We start from the raw sequence: 18,637 nt of genomic DNA, 5'->3' as shown, positions 1-18,637 counted from the left end.
CGCTTGATTGACATCTAAGAGCACTATTGTTTGTAAAATGTCCTTTTACCATTGTAATACCATCATCTACAATGGATATTCTGGATAAGATGGACAATATCCCTTCACGTTGTATAAATCCAGGTAAGGGATAGCTAGTCAGTTGCACAACTGAATGCATTCAACCGGGAAGCAGTTGTCGCGGGGGTTAATTGCCTTGCTCAAGGGCAAAACAGCAGAGTTTTCCACCTTGCCGGCTCTGGGATTCTGTTCAAACTCTCTAACTGCTAGGCTACCTGCCGCCCCTTGGTAATGGAGGATTTCAATGGTCTATCACCGTGCAGCACATATTACATGACAACTTACCTACAGGCATTAAAACATTATACCACTCATTGGACAAAGAAAAACACACCCTACAGTTTCCCTAATTACATATATGAGCTTGCACGCTTTGAGAACCTCTGGTAAAGGTCTGAAACTATCCGCTCCATATAACACAAACAACTCTGCTTCTCATCTTTGCTCCTCTCATCGGAATGGAACAGCCGTTGATTTATAATGTACATGACTAATCATACAGAAGTTAATCGGACTAGCATAAAGAACCCCTCCCCCGTGGTTTAATAAGATTATATCACATCGTATAGGACAGAACCATTACTGTTAACCCTCTTGGGATGAATGCAGATATTCCCCTGTGCTAAGGCTGGGAGAGTATAAAATAGCTTTCCTAACAGTGCAGTATGATCTGGGTACAGGTAGGATTTTAAAACTCATGGCGACCGATCCCCTTGACCAGGTGGTTCCAGCACGTCGTTACGCTGGGGATGATCTACGCAGCCCAGAAGGATGTAGCTGTGAGCCATCAAAGGGTCCCATTCTTATACCCACTGTTAGTGTGTGTGGAAATCCTGCCTTATTCCCTCACCTTTCCCCTCTCTCCCCAAGTCTCCTACCCCAGTCCTGTCCAGTACCTTGCATTTTCCTGCGATGGAAGCGCGGCGAGCCCAGGAAGCTGTTCTTGATAGAGTTGAGACGTGTCCTCCAGGGCAGTCCGCCGATGGAGGGGCTGGGGGGCGGCGTGGGGCTGGGGGTGCCTGCCGGGCTATCCTTGGGTGTGTGCACCGGAGTGCCCTTGGGGGTGGGGAGGGGGCTCCCCAGCGGAGAGGGGTGCGGAGTCACCTGTATGGTGGGGACAGATTTGTGACCGTTGTGGTCAGGGTGGAGGCGGTGCCGGCGAAGGGGGGTCATGGGTGGCATTGGGGACAGGGGGATGGAGAGCTTGGGGGGCACGGTGAGGGGCGGGTGGCGGCGTGGCCGCGGGCTGTTGGGGACGCAAGGGGGGCTGCCCAGGGGTGATGAGGGGGAGGTGGGCTCCGACTTGGGGGTGGTTGGGCTGTCAGCCAAGTTGGGAAGAGGGTTGGACCTGGTGGTCTGAAGGGGCTTCTCAGACACTTTGGGCTTGGCGGGGAGGGTCTGTGTGCGGGGGTGCATCAGGGGGGACCCCATCTTTGGCGTGTAGGAGTTGGGGAGCGGGTGTGGGTGCACCCGATTGCCCCCCCCTACCCCGTTATGGTTAAGGCGGGACTCTGGGGAATGGGTGGGGCTACAGTTGGGCGACTGACAGAGGTCCGACGACTGGGGCGGGATAAAGAAGCGCCGGACCGGCTGCAATTGGACACGCACCGTTAGATTGACAGCGCAGGCAGCCAATGAGAGACCACGCCCAGAAGCCAGGGGACATATATAGAAAACACCACAACCCAATAAAGGTGGATTGCAATGAAAAGGCACCAGGGAAAAAAACAGCAATATAGTAAGAAATGACATGGAGGAGAGGATAGGTGGAGCGAATGACACACAGGCAGGGAGAGTGGTGAGAGTGCAGAAAGAAAGACAAGAAGAACATGCCATTAGCACAACCAGCCAACCAGGAGGCAGCAGCACCATGGGGGGGCAGAAGTGTAGAACATTACAAGCATTCATGAAGCCAAACCCAAACCGGCAACTGAAACAGCACCCAAAGCTAACTGCATTAGCTTCCAGACTTCATTGTTGGAAAGCAGCCATACTGCATGCACAATGCTGTGGTATGAATGACATAGCAACTATCATGACAGGACATGAAAGTTTATGACAGCTAATGAAAACTGGCATGTATTAAAAGTTTCTGCAAGGTTTATCGGCTTTCTGTTGTGTCACTCATATGGCAGCATTATGAAGCGTTTATGACGAACGCCTTGGTGAAGTGATCCTCATTAAATATAACGCATGAGCGTGTATGTCTCTGTGTGTGTGTGTGTGTGTGTGTGCATGTGTTTGTGTGGGTGCATGTGGGTGCTCTAAAGTTTAAAGGTCAAATTATACTCCTAAACCCTAATCCCCCATATCCCTATATCCCTCAGTAGAGTGATCCCATCAATGTGTGACATAATTTGTAGCCTTACAAAATCGGCACAATATTTAGGAGGACTAACATGGCATCACCACTATCTGAACCAAGTCCTTTACAGTATCACTCATCATAAAAAAAAGAACAGGAAGTAAGATTTAGGCACCAAACAGACAGACATAAATATTTGCCAGAAAGAAATATCCTCGACTATGAAACTTCTACAGAATCCTTCATAACACTGACAGTTCCGCATGAAGAGGCAGAATATGGGATGACTGCATGTTTGTATCCTCGCTAAGGGCTGGCTTTAAAAATGCATGGCCTTAGTAAAAAAAAAAATGGAGGAAATGTGCATGCTAGCTAGGAGATGGTTAGTTGATTTGTGGCCCAAACTTTTACAGTCATTATATAACATGGCAGCACTTTCTAATGTATTCCCTAATCGAAGATGACTGTGATGGATTATTATGTTACTATTTTACAGTACTGGTCATTGAACACTGAAATCCCACGTATTGGGATTTCAAATAATGAATGTGTTTGCAATCTGATGAGCTGTTGGGGGAATTAAGAACTTTGAAACAAGAACCATGGGTACCCTCGTCAGTACTTAAGCCCTTATGAGACATCACAAGAAGCCCTATGACATGCAGCCTACATAGCTCTGTCATAACGATGATATAACAACAGTCGGAACAGGTCATGATAACCACACGTACATTACAGTATAACAACTGATACAACCCATGAACGACACTAAATCCTCATATCAGCGTTATGTCAGGTGTCATAAGTCATGCTCTGTGTTTTGGGCTATCATGACACGTGACGTGGATTTTAACCTTCATTTTAAGCCTTTTCCAGAAATAGAATTACACCAAAAATGAAAGCAATTGTCTGAGGATGGTGCTGGACCATCTGACATTAAAAAAAGAAAAAGCTTCCAATAAAGATAAAATCCATGATTGTCCAAAACACATGGCCCTAGTCATAAGCTGTCGTAGGGTATAGAGACTGGTAACTTTACACTATTCTTATGACAGGATTATGCAGGCTTCATGTCAGATTCCCCTGTGAGCTGCCTCTTTCAATAGCCTTATGAGTGGCCGTAGTGAGTGAACAGCAGCGTGTGCATTCCGCCGACAGCCACAGCACAGCAGAGCTAGCGGTGAGGTGAGTTGGTGCGGTGCAGTGTGGGCCCCGGTGGGCCAGCGGGTGTTGCGGAACAACCGAACTCTTACCCTGGGACTGCTGAGAGGACTAGTGGAGAGACCGGAGGACGCTCCACTGATAGACCGTGACCTATAGACACACACGCAGGCACACAGGGTTAAAGACATCCTCTGACAATGCGATATTTGCGACTGCAAGGGGAAAACACCACAATATGACCACACACTGGCACACCCCTAGCTGAAGGGAGGACAAAAAGCACGGGGGACAAACGCATATAAGCTCCAAAAAGAGTGTGATGAAGTTGCCCATACACACTGATCTAAGATTGGCTTTGTGATTTACCCCATAATGGTTCAAGTTGCAATTTGGGAGAGTAAGCTGATCTTAGATCTGTGCATAATGGCATTTTCTAGCAGAAGCTTCTGGGAGAAGTAGAGGAAAGAGATCAGATGAGTTCATTAAAACTAACGTAACTACCGTGAACACAGTTGTAGGTTGGCTGTAGCACTTTGTACTGTATGCCGCTTATCTGTACTTTTTGAAAACTTTGCCCTGAGCTATAAAGGTTGGCGGAGATTGAATCATACAGGGTAAGTAGAGGAGATTGACTTAAACCAGGATGGATAACTGTGGATGTAGCCGGGGTTATTTCACCCCTGGGGAGGGAGTCTGTTCAGGTCGGGATTTCTGAGGTGTTTTATTAAACACATTTCTCTCTGTCTTTCAATCTCTCTCTCTCTCTCTGTCTTTCAATCTCTCTCTCTCTCTCTCTCTCTCTCTCTCTCTCTCTCTCTCTCTCTCTCTCTCTCTCTCTCTCTCTCTCTCTCTCTCTCTCTCTCTCTCTCTCTCTCTCTCTCTCTCTCTCTCTCTCTCTCTCTCTCTCTCTCTCTCTCTCTCTCGCTCTCTCTCGCTCTCTCTCGCTCTCTCTCTCGCTCTCTCTCTCGCTCTCTCTCGCTCTCTCTCTCTCTCTCTCTCTCTCTCTCTCTCTCTCTCCCACTTCAATTCAATTCAAAGGGGCTTTATTGGCATGAGAAGCAATGTATATACTGCCGAAAGCATGTACAATAAACAATCACAGATTATTAACAATTAACATTAGACACACAAAAGTTTGAAATGTTATATGATTAATTATGTGTAGTGCTGTTAGAATGTGCACATAGAAGAAGTACAAATGGCAAGGGAAAATAACTAAACAGATAAATATAGCTTTCATTTACTCTGGTGTTTGTTTTCCTCTGGTTGCCCTTTTCTTATCGCAGCAACATTTACTCTGGTGTTTGTTTTCCTCTGGTTGCCCTTTCCTTATCGCAGCAACATTTACTCTGGTGTTTGTTTTCCTCTGGTTGCCCTTTTCTTATCGCAGCAACATTTACTCTGGTGTTTGTTTTCCTCTGGTTGCCCTTTTCTTATCGCAGCAACATTTACTCTGGTGTTTGTTTTCCTCTGGTTGCCCTTTTCTTATCGCAGCAACATTTACTCTGGTGTTTGTTTTCCTCTGGTTTCCCTTTTCTTATCGCAGGAACATTTACTCTGGTGTTTGTTTTCCTCTGGTTGCCCTTTCCTTATCGCAGCAACATTTACTCTGATGTTTGTTTTCCTCTGGTTGCCCTTTTCTTATCGCAGCAACATTTACTCTGATGTTTGTTTTCCTCTGGTTGCCCTTTTCTTATCGCAGCAACATTTACTCTGGTGTTTGTTTTCCTCTGGTTGCCCTTTTCTTATCGCAGCAACATTTACTCTGGTGTTTGTTTTCCTCTGGTTGCCCTTTTCTTATCGCAGCAACAGAGCACAGATTTTGCTGCGATGAGCGCACACTGCTGGCATTTCACACTATTTTTGGGGTCCATGTAATGTGAGGGAAATAAGTCTCTCTTATATCATTGCACATTTGGCAGGAGGTTAGGATGTGCAGATCAGTTCCCACCTCATTTTGTGGGGAGTGGGCACATAGCCTGTCTTCTCTTGAGAGCCAGGTCTGCCTATGGCGGCCTCTTAATAGCAAGGTTATGCTCACCACATGGTCTGTTTTCCTCAGTTTCCTATCAGTCACAGTGGTCACGCTCTCTCTCACTCCTATTCACTCTCTTCCTGGCTCATCACGCTCTCCATCTCTCATTTTTTTTCTCTCTCTCTCTCTCTCTCTCTCTCTCTCTGTCTGTCGATCTCTGCCTCCCTCTTCCTCTACCTCGCCTTTTATCTTTGATGAGGCATCAGAGCTGTCCTTGTGCATAGCTTCAAATGGCTCGTGGGTACAATATGACTAACACAGACACACAGTGTCTGTCGACTAAAACAACAGACTGTTGAAAGGTGTGGTGTGTGTTGGCTTTTAAATACTAGATTGGGTGTAATGGCCAACCGTGTCTGTCGACATGACAACAAGACATGCAAAGCATCAGGGTCTAAAGTCGTCATCGATAAATACTTCAAACATGTCAGCTATGCCGTGATTACACACACACACACACACACACCTCAAAATAAATCAGTGTCGTGTCTCTATTCTACTCCAGAAGAGCTCCAGAAGAGCCTTTTCATTCTTCATTTACAATTAATTCACTTTTCATTCATGTTTTCCTTTTATTTATTCCCTTTCTCTTGTCCATCCTCTGTTGTCAACCCCTCCCTCCCTCACATCACATAGGGCCACTGATGCCAAGCGAAGGTTTGGGGATTTAATTTGCCATAGACGATTTGGCTATTTTGTTGGAAACTAACATTGAAACAGTAAATCACGGTTAAATATGCTGCAGTGTGCGCGCACGTGCACTCGCATGCGCGCGCGCACACACACACACACACACACACACACACACACACACACACACACACACACACACACACACTAAGCTTCAACCTCAGGGAAGGATTTCATCCATCTGGATTACAAAGTGGCGACAGTAATACAAAACGTAAGGCGAGCGAACAAGAACCTAAGAGCTGAGTTGCCTTTCACCAAACCGCAATGGAATCCCCCAGACAGGGTTCTACACCAGACAGGCATCGATGTCACAGTAGGGACACAGGAGATAAAGTAACGTTACTGCACCACAAATTACATGAAACTGTAACAAATGGAGAACGGAAGAAGATTTATGAAGGGAGACGTACTACAAGCCACAGAGTTAAGATGCAGGGGAGTTTCCCTCAGAGGTCTCTCTATGGGCCATACTGTATTTGGACATGTAGTAAATACTGATAACTGAGTACATACGAGTCAAATTGCAAATGGTTTTATCATTGAAATGTGATAGAAAACGAGGCACCGGTGTACTTTAGGACCATGCGGATGCTTCCGAGCTGTCGGGTAGGCTGATTGGAGTGTTTATCCGACTGGATTAAAAAAAATAATAATAATAATAATAATTATTAATAATTAATAATTAAAGTAGCACCCCTGCATATACATATAGTCATAATGCTTTCAGTCAATCCTATTTTGTGTGTGTAAACTTTGGCAATGTAATGGCTGTTCATTCCTTATTCTGCTGTATGTTGATGGAGGGCAAGGTGAGGTGCTTTTTAATTACAACACATTATTGTACTTGCGTGTGCGATCATACACACCTTGCCAAAACCAGGTAGTCTTTCAACCACATAATTGAAAGAAATCTGTTGTTCGATGCCGATGAAATACAATGCGTGTTTGTGTGTACGTGTGCATTGGTGTGTGTGTGTGTGTGTTTACCACTGTATCGCTCTAATTAGATAATGGAGATAAAAGACTATTCAGAGGGATGTGACTGCCTTATTTCCATCCCTATTTGTTCTTCTCTTCTTCGCTCCAGCAAAACGCCCCATCCGCATTTCCACCAATTAATTTGTGCTAATCGCTCTCTTGTACGGTGCGGTGGGGTGGGGGGGGGGGGGGATCGGGGAAGCGTCTCTAAACTGTGTTCCTGGACACAAGGTCATCTGTGAATAGGCTTTGAAAGGAAGATTGGACCTGACTCACCATGATGTGGTAACCTCACAAATAGACGGGCAGAAGACAAACAAATTCACACATGCATGGGAGCGAACACAGGCACACACACACATGCGTTCAGGCACACGCGTACACACACACACACACACACACACACACACACACACACACGCGTACACACACACACACACACACACACACACACACAATGGGGAAGGAGGAAAACAGGGAAACAAGGAAGTTGACCTAAAATTGGGATTTGCCCTGGGACGCCGACACTACAGCATCAAAGGGAAGAGAGGGGCCAAAAGAAGGAGGAGGAGGATAAGATGCTTTTGATGTGCATGGAAGCAGCCGAGGGTGTAGAGAAGACTCCCTCCCTCCATCTCTTCTCTATCTCCTCTCTCCTTCAGTTCAGTCTGGGCCTGATCACATTGGCCTAGTTTACCACAGTATGAAAATAAGGGCTTTATTGTGTGAATTCATTATCAGATAGCCAGGCAGTCAAGTGAACTTCTGGTAAAAGTTTCCCGAAGAATTCTAACGGCAGGAGGTTCGATTCTTTGGGAATGAATTTTATGCAGACAAGAAGGGAGCTTAGTTTTTATTGAAGTTTACTAGACTACCCTCTCAAAGGCTTATAGACTTAAACATGGTGAGAATGTGAATGGGAAAACCCCTCTGAAACTCAACTGTGGCAAAGAGAGACAGACAAAAGTGACAAATACCTTTCTTCTTTGGTGAAGTTAGCGTTTGTGATATCCAAGCTTTTACTGAAAACAGACTTACTACAGACAGACAGAAAGAAAGTAAAGAGACAGACAGAAAGACAGTCACATAAAGGGACTGATTCGAAGCATTCCCTAAAAAGTACAGATTATTGTATAGGTCAACGAGTTGGCAACCTCACGTTGTGTATGCAATACAGAGCTGGCTATTGCTCACAATGACCAATGCACAGGAAGTAATATTAGTCTTGAAAGGAAAAGTTTCACAGAGGAAGAACAATTATTGATCACGGCATGACAATGAAAACATGAGAAAAGATTCACAGGTGACATGAATATATTAATCAGCAAGTAAAAAGAGGTGAAACAAAGGGCTAAGACACTTTGAACGGTCATGATAATATGGGGGTATTCTCATAAAAATAAAAAAAAGAGTTGAAGTCTTAAAGCCTCTGTCCTCGTTGGAAGACTCACCCGGGCAGAAAGTTGTAAACTTTTCTGTCAGTGTCAGGCTGTCATAACACGCCAAGCAGCTTAATAATTCAGTGAGTGAGGAGAGGGATTCTACTGGAAGTACACACACAGCAGATTGAACTCATGGAAAGAGATATCCAACAGGGAATCCATAATATGTAGGCACCCGCCTGCTACGTGGGTCAATCCGGGGGGTGCGTGTTTGTGTACGTGTTTGTATGGTGTGTATGTGTGCGTTTGTGGTGTGTGTGTGTGTGTTGTCCATGCATGCACGTGTCTGTTTGTTAAAGAGATTCCCCGGTCATTTTGTATACTTTTTAGCCAGTAGTTCTGAGAGTGGCACTCACAAGCTAGAAGTGGCCCTCAAAATTGCATACTACGTCACATATGTGCCGATGTGTGCACCACGTAATTGCTCTCTCCCTCTCTGCTGTGTCCACTGAGCCGTTGGGCCTGCCTCATTAGATAACGCTGGGCAGGCCTCTTGCTATCTGCCACTCAAATGTGAGAGGCTAAAGCTCAATGTAGGGAGAATGGCACGGCACAGCTTCAAGATAAACAGTCACTTTCAAACTAGGGATTTCATGGCCAATTGAGGTAAGACGGTAATTCTACTCATAGCTTATGCATGTATGAACTACACATTGACACATCGAGCCCAAAGCGGGAGGTAAAAAAAAAATCTGAGACTGCACAGTGTGTGTGTGTGTGTTCGTGTGAGCATTAGTGGGTATGTGTGTTTATGTGTAGGTGTGCTTACACTGATATGTGTTGCAAGTACTTGTGCATGTGCGTATGTGTGTCAATATGATACGTGTGAGTGAGTCCATGTACTGTATGTGTGTGTACATCACACCATACCTCTGTCCATGTGTGGCCATGTCGATGGCTCGTCGTACGGGTACAGGAGAGCCCCCCTCTGTGACACTCAGCACCTCCATAGACTTCCTCTCCGGCCTCCTCTTCCCATGGCGGTTCAACATGGGGGAGTCCACGCGCTTCCTGGGCGGGTCAGCTGAACAGGGGTCAGGGGTCAAATGTTAGGGGTCAGGGGAGAAGCAAGTGAAGCAAGAAAGAGAACTAGTTAGCAACAAACCAACTACACGTGTGACAGAACATCTTATCTGAGTTATGGTGTAGCTACTGCAGGTTTTTATTCAAACAAGGCATAGAAGGTTTGGACTAGTCTACTTCTCCTATTGTGTAGGGATGATTTGGACAAGCCTACCTATCTCACTGCGCGGGGGGAGGTTCTGGTCCTCCTGACTGGGGTACCTCTCCTTCCGGTCCAGCAGCAGGAAGTAGATCATCTTCTCCTGGTTATCACTGGAGAGACAAGACAGTAAAGTCATCCTGTCAGATGTCCTTGAAGCACCTCAGAGTGGATGACTTCGCTGACACTTCCATTTCTCCCTCCATATCTCTCCATCCCTTTCTCCTTCCCTCTTGTCAGAGAGCAGGTCTTTCATCAGTTTGCTCTCATCTCTGACACAGCCCAGTGAGTGCATTATCTCCCTCCCTCCCTCCACAGAGAGCAAGTCTTTGGTGTGTTTGTTTTTGTCCCTGAAGCAGCACAGAGTGCACTTCTTTAACCCTTCCATCCTTACAGTCCTTCCTCCTTCGCCCTCTTTACCCTTTCCCTCCCTCCCATCCCTCTATTACTCACTCGTCAGAGAGCAGGTCTTTGGTGAGTTTGCCCTTGTCTCTGAAGCAACCCAGAGAGTGCATGCTCTCCAGGACGTCCGGGTCTATCTCTTCAGTGCTCAGGGTTCTGATGGCCACCTTCCTAGGGACAGGCTGCTCCGGCTCAGGCTCGTTCTTTCCAGCTCTGACAGATAGGAAGAATGACAGGAATGACTGACAGATGTTCTTATTTTATATATAAATATTTTTTTCACCAGGGAAGACATATTGAGACCTAGGTATTTTACAATGGCATCCAAAGGTTTAATAACCTTTTTGGAAGAAAAAAAACGTTCCCATAGTAAACGGGATATTTTGTCAGGACAAGATGCTAGAATATGCATATAATTGACAGTTTAGGATAGAAAACACTCTAAAGTTTCCAAAACTGTAAAGATATTGTCTGTGAGTATAACAGAACTGATATTGCAGGCAAAAACCTGAGAAAAATCCAATCCGGAAGTGCCTCATGTTTTGAAAGCGCTGCGTTCCAATGCGTCCCTATTGAGCAGTGAATGGGCTATCAACCAGATTACTTTTTCTCCGTATTCCCCAAGGTGTCTACAGCATTGTGACGTAGTTTTACGCATTTATGTTGAAGAATACCCGTAGGCGGCTACATTGTGTAAGTGGTCACCTGATGGCTCCCAGAGTGACCCTCGCGTAAAATACAGAGGTAGCCATTACTCCAATCGGTCCTACTGAAAAACGAATTGTCCCGATGGATATATTATCAAATAGATATTTGAAAAACACCTTGAGGATTGATTATAAACAACGTTTGCCATGTTTCTGTCGACATTATGGAGCTAATTTGGAATATTTTTCGCGGTTTTCGTGACTGCAATTTCCGGGAGATTTCTCAGCCAAATGTGAAGAACAAACGGAGCTATTTCGCCTACAAAAATAATATTTTTGGAAAAAAGGAACATTTGCTATCTAACTGGGAGTCTCGTGAGAGAAAACATCCGATAAACGATTTAGGGTGATTAACAAAAGGCTAAGCTGTGTCTCAATATATTTCATTTGTGATTTTCATGAATAGGAATATTTTCTAGGAATATTTATGTCCGTTGCGTTATTCTAATTAGTGTCAGTCGATGATTACGCTCCCGCATGCGGGATGGGGAGTCACTAGAGGGTGAGTAGTAGCAGCTGCACTTTGATAAATAACATCACCATAATCAAGAACAGATATAAAGGTTGACTAACAAAAATCTACACGTAACAAGTAAAGTATTGGTCCCATGTTTCAAGAACTGAAATAAAAGATCCCAGATATTTTTCATACACACGAAAAGCTTATTTCTCTCAAATCTTCTGAACAAATTTGCTTCCACCCTGTTAGTTATCATTTCTCCTTTGTCAAGATAATTCATCCACCTTACAGGTGTGGCCTATCAAGAAGCTGATTAAACAGCATGATCATTCCACAGATCCACTTTTTGCCGGGGAAGATAAAAGGCCACTCTAAAATGTGCAGTTTTGTCACACAACACAATGCCACGGATGTCTCAAGTCTTGAGGGAGCGTGCATTTGGCATGCTGACTGCAGGACTGTCCACCAGAGCTCTTGCCAGAGAATTGAATGTTCATATCTCTACCATAACATATCTCCAACATCGTTTTAGAGAATTTGGCAGTACGTCCAACCATCCTCACAACCACCGACCATGTGTAACCATGCCAACCCAGGACCCCCCACATCTGGCTTCTTCACCTGCGGGATCATCTGAGACCAGCTACCCGGACAGCTGATAAAATTGTGTATTTGCACAACTGCAGAATTTCTGGTATGGCCAGGCATAAGCTACGGACAATGAACGCAATTGCATTTTATCGATGGCAATTTTAATGCACAGAGATATTGTGATGAGATCCTGAGGCCCATTGTCGTGCCATTCATCCGCCGCCATCATCTCATGTTTCAGCATGAAAGTGCACGTACCCATGTTGCAAGGATCTGTACACAGTTCTTGGAAGCTGAAAATGTAACCAGTTCTTCCATGGCCTGCACACTCACCAGACATGTCACTCATTGATTATGTTTGGGATGCTCTGAATCGACGTGTACGACAGCATGGACCAGTTCCCACCAATATCCAGTAACTTCGCACAGCCATTGAAGAGGAGTGGGACAACATTCCACAGGCCACAATCAATATCCTGATCCACTCCAAGATGATTGCGCCGCATAAGGCAAATAGTGGTCACACCAGATACTGACTGGTTTTCTGATCTACACCCATATCGTTTTTTAAGGTATCTGTGACCAAAATAGGCATATCTGTATTCCCAGTCATGGGAAATCCATAGGTTATGGCCTAATGATTTTTTATTTTTATTTTCTGATTTCCTTTATATGAACTGTAACTCAGTAAAATCTTTTAAAATGTTGCATGAAGCATTTATATTTTTGTTCAACGTATCTTCGTCATGTTTGGTGGATTAACTTTCTTAACGGGTAAAGTAGTTTCACAATTCTGATAGCTTTGTAGTGTGTTTTTGTCATTGCTAACATTGTAAAATTGAAAATCTCCCGTTGTTAGTGTTCTACTCCACTGCATTGCCTATCTAGATGAGCTGGTTAAGAAACTACAATTTAAAGTTGTCTTTTTCTACAGAAACAGACAGTGCCTTTTTCTCTACGCAGTAGCAATGATGAACTGACATGATGTAGCAATGAGCAAAACACTGCTGAACAGTAGAACGGTCCTTGGCTCTTTTCTGAAAGGAGGTATCCTCTACAGGATCGGTGTTTCCCCCGCGGGACGGTTGAGCGAACTTAGGCTAATGTGATTAGCATGAGGTTGTAAGTAACAAGAACATTTCCCAGAACATAGTCATATCTGATATTGGCAGAAAGCTTAAATTCTTGTTAATCTAACTGCACCGTCCAATTTACAGTAGCTATCACAGTGAAATAATACAATGCTATTGTTTGACACAATTATGAACTTGAAAATGTATTCGTAAACCAATTAGGCACATTTGGGCAGTCTTGATACAACATTTTGAATCATTCTAAACTGCTGCACATACACTGCTGACATCTAGTGAAAAATCTAAATTGTGCCTGGGCTGGAATAATACATTATAGCCTTTCTCTTGCATTGTACCAAGATGATGGTACCAACATTTTTTTTTTTTTAAATATGTCTTTGTATTATCTTTTACCAAATCTAATGTGTTATATTCGCCTACATTAATCCAACATTTCCACAAACTTCAATGTGTTTCCTTTCAAATGGTATCAAGAATATGCATATCCTTGCTTCAGATCCTGAGCTACAGGCAGTTAGATTTGGGTATGTCATTTTCAGCGAAAATTTTTAAAAAAAAGGGGGCAGATCCTTAAGCCTGCATTGTTAAGGCCAAGCCATTTAGGAGGAGAAGAGAGTTCCATTAAAACTAAGAACATGATGGTATTTTATGTTCAGGTGGTGTGCAGGGCAACTACTATAACCTCTCACATCTGTCCTAATGGACCTACCTTCTCTTACTATAAAGGCTGTGAAATGTTTTACTTCAGATTCCATTAATTCCCATTCACTAATTTAGCCTATGTAAGTGCAATACTTTTATCTACTGACCCTTTGTTTGAATATTTGATACATTTTCTCAATTTAATTTAATTTCACAGGTAAAAGTGCATATATCTATTATATGCACAAAACAGCCAGCGTGTACACACACACACACACACACACAAACACAGAAAGGAGCTCTACTCACATGTACCAGTTGTGCTTCTGGATCTGCTCCAACTGTAGAGACACACAGGAAGAGGAAAAAACATTGTGTTAATGACACAGCATGTGGAACAGGTGCTGCGAAAGACAGACAAACAGACAGACATGCAGACAGACAGACAAAGTGAACACAGAAACATGCCTTATCCGTTCTTACTGTATGCATTATGACACACTTAAGGCTTCTAGTAACAACCCCGTCTTTATCTACTATAGTGACAAAAAAATATAAAACACGATATGTACAAAAGTATCTGGACACTATTTCAGCCACACCCATTGCTGACAGGTGTATAAAACAGAGCACACTGCCATGCAATCGCCATAGACAAACATTGGCAGTAGAATGACCTTACTGAAGAGCTCAGTGACTTTCAACGTGGCACCGTCAATGGAGGCCACCTTTCCAACAAGTCAGTTTGTCAAAATGATGCCCTGCTAGTGCTGTTATTGTAAAGTGGAAATGTCTAGGAGCAACAACAGCTCATCCGCAAGGTGATAGGTCACACAAGCTCACAGAACGGGACAGCCGAGTGCTGAAGCGCATAGCGCGTAAAAATCTTCTGTCCTCAATTACAACACTTATTACCAAGTTCCAAACTGCCTCTGGAAGCAACATCAGCATAAGAACTATTCATCTGGAGCTTCATGAAATGGGTTTCCATGGCTGAGCAGCCGCACACAAGCATAAGATCACCATAAACAATGCCAAGCGTTGGTTGGGTTGGTATACAGCTCATACTGGACTCTGGAGAAGTGGAAATGCTTTCTCTGGAGTGATGAATCACGCTTCACCATCTGGCAGTCCGACAAACAAATCTGGGATTGGGGGATGCCAGGGGAAGGTTACCTGCCCAAATGTGCCAAATCAAAAGTTTGGTGGAGGAGGAATAATGATCTGGGGCTAGGCCCCTTAGTTCCAGTGAAGGAAAATCTTAACGCTACAGCATACAATTATATTCTAGATGATTCTGTGCTTCCAACTTTGTGCCAACAGTTTGGGGAAGGCCCTTTCCTGTTTCAGCATGACAATGCCCCTGTGCACAAAGCGAGATACAGAAAGGGTTTGTCGAGATTGGTGTGGAAGAACTTGACTGGCCTGCACAGAGCCCTAACCTCAACCCCATCGAACACCTTTGTGAGGAATTGGAACGCCGACAGAGTGCCAGGCCTAATCGCCCGACATCAGTGCCCAACCTCACTAATGCTCTTGTCGCCGAATGGAAGCAAGTCCCCGCAGCAATGTTGCAACATCTAGTGGAAAGCCTTCCAAGAAGAGTGGAGGCTGCTGTAGCAGAAAAGGGTGGACCAACTCCATATTAATGCCCATGATTTTGAAATGAGATGTTCGACATGCAAGGGGTACACGTACTTCTGGTCATGTAGTGTATATTAATTTATATTTCTATGGGGCTTCCACTTCAATACATAAAAAAAAAACATTATTATAGCATTAATATTAATATTATTTTTGAGTAGATTAAGCAGATAGAAAACCAGCTTAGTGAGGGACACTTAAAACATTGGGCAACTGGGAAATAACCATCTCCTTGACAGAAAACTCCAACGTGAGTGAGAGTAATCTAGTTAACTGTTGGAGGTGTAATGAACACGATGGGAGACGGAGAGCTGGTTTCAAGCGCAGGGCGCAGCAGGTGTTTTTTTTTTTAAAAGGACCACAGGAGGAGGCAGATCCAGGGGCAGGCAGAAGGTGATACACGGGTTGTCCAAAAAGGCAACAGTACAGGCAGGGAAAAGGCTAGTAACGTTGTCCGGGAGATCAGGCAATAGGTTGATAACAGGAAATCCGATAGGCTAAAGTACAGGCAGGGAATAGGCAAATGGCGTCGTTAGTGAGGCAGGCCAAAACTATCATACATGGGAAGATGACATTACAGGAAACCCAGCGCTCCGAATAGAGGTGTGTCACAAAACACACAATACCTCACAATGATGGGGTGCAAATAATTGAACCATTTAGTGTGTGATAATGACATACAGGTGTGTGAACAGGTGATCAGAATTCAGGTGATTGGGATCTGGAGAGTGAGCTGCGTTCAGGGGATCTACGTGTTTGAAAGTGTGAGCTGGAAGCAGACGTTACAGCAGGAAGTCACGCTGTAGCTGTGGGAGGGTTTGAAGTGCTGACTGTCTGTGACTCAGATGGCTGAACCAAACAGCCAATGGGATTGCTGTCTAGAGCAGGGGTGGGCAAACTTCTTGGCTCGAGGGCCACATCGGGATTTTGAAATTCGCCGGAGGGACGCATTTTTTTGGGGACCAATTGCTTGTTCAAAACTACTTGCAGGGGACTTCCGAGTGGGGCAGCGGTCTAAGGCACTGTATCGCAGTGCTTGAGGCATCACTACAGACTCGGGTTTGATCCCAGGCTGTGTCACAGCTGGCCGTGACTGGGAGACCCATGAGGCGGCGCACAATTGGCCCAGCGTCGTCTGGGTTAGGAGAGGGTTTGGCAGGCCGAAATGTCCTTGCCCCATCACGCTCTAGCAACTCCTGTGGTGTGCCACGCGCATGCATGCTGACACGGTTGCCAGGTGTACGGTGTTTCCTCTAACCCAGCCTTCCGGGTTAAGCGGGCATTGTGCCAAGAAGCAGTGCGGCTTGGCTGGGTCGTGTTTCGACCTGCTCTCGACGGGACAAAACTATAACTACCAATAGGATTCCACGAAATTGGGAAGAAAAAAAGTGTAATATATATATATATATATCTTTTTTTTATATATCCGGGCCGCGGGCCGTACTTTGCCTGCCCCTTAGTCTAGAACCAGAGTGGAGGTTTCCCGGATCTGATTAAGCCTACTCCTGAACAAAAGAAAATGCTAACTGTAGAAACGCCATTAAAAGTGATGTTCAGTCAAGGAATAGTCTTAATCTGAGCATGAGAAACTGCCCCAGAGTGTCTTTAGTCAAAATCAGGGGAAGATGGCTCACTTTCTCTGCAGTGATAAGTGATTTCTGCTTTACTAGTACTGTGAGTGAGAGCTTTACACTGTGGTAGTCAATATTTTGTGGTAATAAAGTGAGATGGAATTGTTTATTACATATCTGCTAGTCCCTTTTGAAGTTTCCCCATGTATTGATTGAGAACCAATTTACATTTCACCTGAAAGTGAACAAATGTAGTATTAAGTGCATCTTTAAGCTGAAACAAGGATGTTGTGAACATACACCTGATCCTAGGCCTGATCTTAGTGGTAGATTTGGTGGGACATACCCATCTCTTAGGGGTGTAAACTGATCAGATACTAAGGGAATTGTCTACCTGGAATAAGGGGGTTATGAACATACATCTGATCCTAGAGCTGATCTTAGAGGAATGTACCGTGAGTCTCTTAGCGGCATCCACCTCGATCATGCCCCGAAGAAGGTTCTGACAGTCTGGGGGGATGAAGTGGGGCATGTGGAAGACACCCAACTTCACCTTCTCCAGCAGGTTTCTCAGGTTGTCATCGTCAAATGGCAGGGCACCCTGGAATGATAAGATTCTATTCATAAATCCAGCCAGCCAAATGGATACACTGCATTCAAATCATCATGGATAACACAAAAAAAAATCACTGCAGTACTTAATGCAGCTGGTGGCCACACCAGATACTGACTGTTACTTTTGATTTTGACCGCCTCCTTTTGTTCAGGGACACATTATTCCATTTCTGTTAGTTACATGTCTGTGGAACTTGTTCAGTTTATGTCTCAGTTGTTGAATCTTGTTATGTTCATACAAATATTTACACGTGAAGTTTGCTGAAAATAAACGCAGCTGACAGTGAGATGACGTTTCTTTTTTTGCCGAGGGCAGGTAAATCAAGGAGGATATGGAGTCCAGGTGAGTGTCATTTTGCACTGACGCACGTAACGATGGTGATAGGTGTGCGCCATAACAAGCAGCCTGGTGACCTAGAGGCCGGAGAGGGAGCACACGTGACAACAACAAGATTATTGTTGTTAGCCAAGGGACTAGAGTGAATAACTCTACTCATGGCAGTCAATGTAGGTCTATCTGACAAAGTCACAATTCTTGTTTTTTGATGTTAGCCAAAGCATAGCCCTAATCTAGCCAGCCTTCTTCAAAATCTCTACTATGAATGGGTTTCAAGAGACACTAGCCAAAGCAATACATGAGCATTACTCATGACAATCAGTGAAGGTCTATCTGACATTTGAAACAGGCAGAGTATTCATACTTCTACGGATGGACGGTGTAGTTTATGATAGCATTACTGATAGGGTCTCTTCCCATCTCAACATGCCTTCATCGGGGAGATAGAATAGATGTCCATATTGACACAACATTGAGAAACACACACACAGCCTATCATTTCCTTTGTTCTCAGCTCCCCACTTTGTCACTCTCTAATCAGAGTGGTGTGTGAATGCTGGTGACACAGACTCCGATTAATGAGCATATGTGTGTCAGTACAAAGCTGACAGTCAAGCCAGCCCAGGAAACCCCTGCTCCAATCAGAAACATGATGAGTCAACCAATCATATGGGG

General features: G+C 44.5%; 1 protein-coding gene across 3 annotated transcripts in view; it reads right to left on the bottom strand.

The window, feature by feature from the left end:
- Positions 1-18,637, bottom strand: part of LOC139384712 (serine/threonine-protein kinase BRSK2-like) — a 166,231-nt gene that overhangs the window by 19,736 nt on the left and 127,858 nt on the right. For 2 of the 3 annotated variants that reach the window (XM_071129543.1, XM_071129545.1), the window contains exons 8-15: positions 17,465-17,611; positions 14,105-14,136; positions 10,353-10,514; positions 9,915-10,012; positions 9,548-9,701; positions 8,213-8,272; positions 3,619-3,679; positions 957-1,650 (exon numbers count right to left, since the gene is read on the bottom strand). In XM_071129543.1, coding sequence (XP_070985644.1) covers positions 957-1,650; positions 3,619-3,679; positions 8,213-8,272; positions 9,548-9,701; positions 9,915-10,012; positions 10,353-10,514; positions 14,105-14,136; positions 17,465-17,611 — 1,408 coding nt within the window. The remainder of the gene's footprint in view (positions 1-956; positions 1,651-3,618; positions 3,680-8,212; positions 8,273-9,547; positions 9,702-9,914; positions 10,013-10,352; positions 10,515-14,104; positions 14,137-17,464; positions 17,612-18,637) is intronic. The other variant, XM_071129544.1, reaches the window with a different exon arrangement.

Source organism: Oncorhynchus clarkii, chromosome 26, assembly GCF_045791955.1.
Source record: "Oncorhynchus clarkii lewisi isolate Uvic-CL-2024 chromosome 26, UVic_Ocla_1.0, whole genome shotgun sequence".
NCBI lineage: Eukaryota > Metazoa > Chordata > Actinopteri > Salmoniformes > Salmonidae > Oncorhynchus > Oncorhynchus clarkii.
Note: the sequence above shows the minus strand (reverse complement) of the source record. Positions and strands in the feature narration are given on the sequence as shown.